At 40.2% G+C, this 818-nt stretch overlaps 1 protein-coding gene across 1 annotated transcript; it reads left to right on the top strand.

Annotated features, from left to right (window-relative positions):
* Positions 1-417: 417 nt before the first annotated feature.
* Tsp_14301 (conserved hypothetical protein) lies at positions 418-790 on the top strand. The gene is given in 2 exon segments (XM_003366736.1): positions 418-528; positions 548-790. The coding sequence occupies 2 exon segments, from the start codon at positions 418-420 to the stop codon at positions 788-790; spliced, it is 354 nt and encodes a 117-aa protein (XP_003366784.1).
* Positions 791-818: the final 28 nt, after the last annotated feature.

The raw sequence follows: 818 nt of genomic DNA, 5'->3' as shown, positions 1-818 counted from the left end.
CCAAAAAGATGCATTGAAAATATATGTAATTGTCAATTGATTCTTGAAAAGTTTGCAGCTGGTTGAACTCAGTTGTTTGGAAATCTAAACAAGTATATAGTAGTTAAACAAATAGCATGTGTCAGTATTATCATCTTTACTCCAAAAAACATGCTGCTATGGTAGTATAACCAAATCGGATGTTAATGCGATTTGCATTTTTGCAAAGTCCATCTGATTTTGGTAAAAAGGTATCCAAAATTTTTAAATTAGGAATTGTATTTTCTTTAATTTCTTCTGTCAGAAGAGCAATCTCGGATCGTACACTGTATCGTTCATTTGTGTTTTGGACGTTTTCATTCATCTGTACATGAACGTTGCATTTAATATTAAACAAATGAAATTATATTACATACATAATCAGACGTTTTATATTGTATGGAAAATTGCCGCGAAAAGGTAGTGCTACTGTTTCTTCACTTTGACATTCAGAGCACTGGGCAGAAATCACATTGCGTCATCACCGATCATCGGCCATCGCAATGCTTTGTTTTAATTATACAGTCAGATTCCTTGTGTCCGTGCCAGTTCTAAGTTGGCTGTTGAATGCCGACCGAAACGGTCTGTACACGAAAACGGACAGCCGCGCAGCTCAGGTTCTGCACGTGCCGGTCTGTCGGCCAGCTCTGCTTCAGACTCGAATACACTCGACCAGCCGAACAACCGGTGGCAAGTGAACAAGTCCTCAACACAACTAAGCCAAGCATACACTGCACGCTTGAAACCTCAGCCCGATCGGCCCAGCCCTTAGAGCCAATCCTTGTTCCGAAGTTACGGAT

Source organism: Trichinella spiralis (genome assembly GCF_000181795.1).
Source record: "Trichinella spiralis strain ISS 195 chromosome Unknown Scfld5495, whole genome shotgun sequence".
In the NCBI taxonomy this organism is placed as follows: domain Eukaryota; kingdom Metazoa; phylum Nematoda; class Enoplea; order Trichinellida; family Trichinellidae; genus Trichinella; species Trichinella spiralis.
Note: the sequence above shows the minus strand (reverse complement) of the source record. Positions and strands in the feature narration are given on the sequence as shown.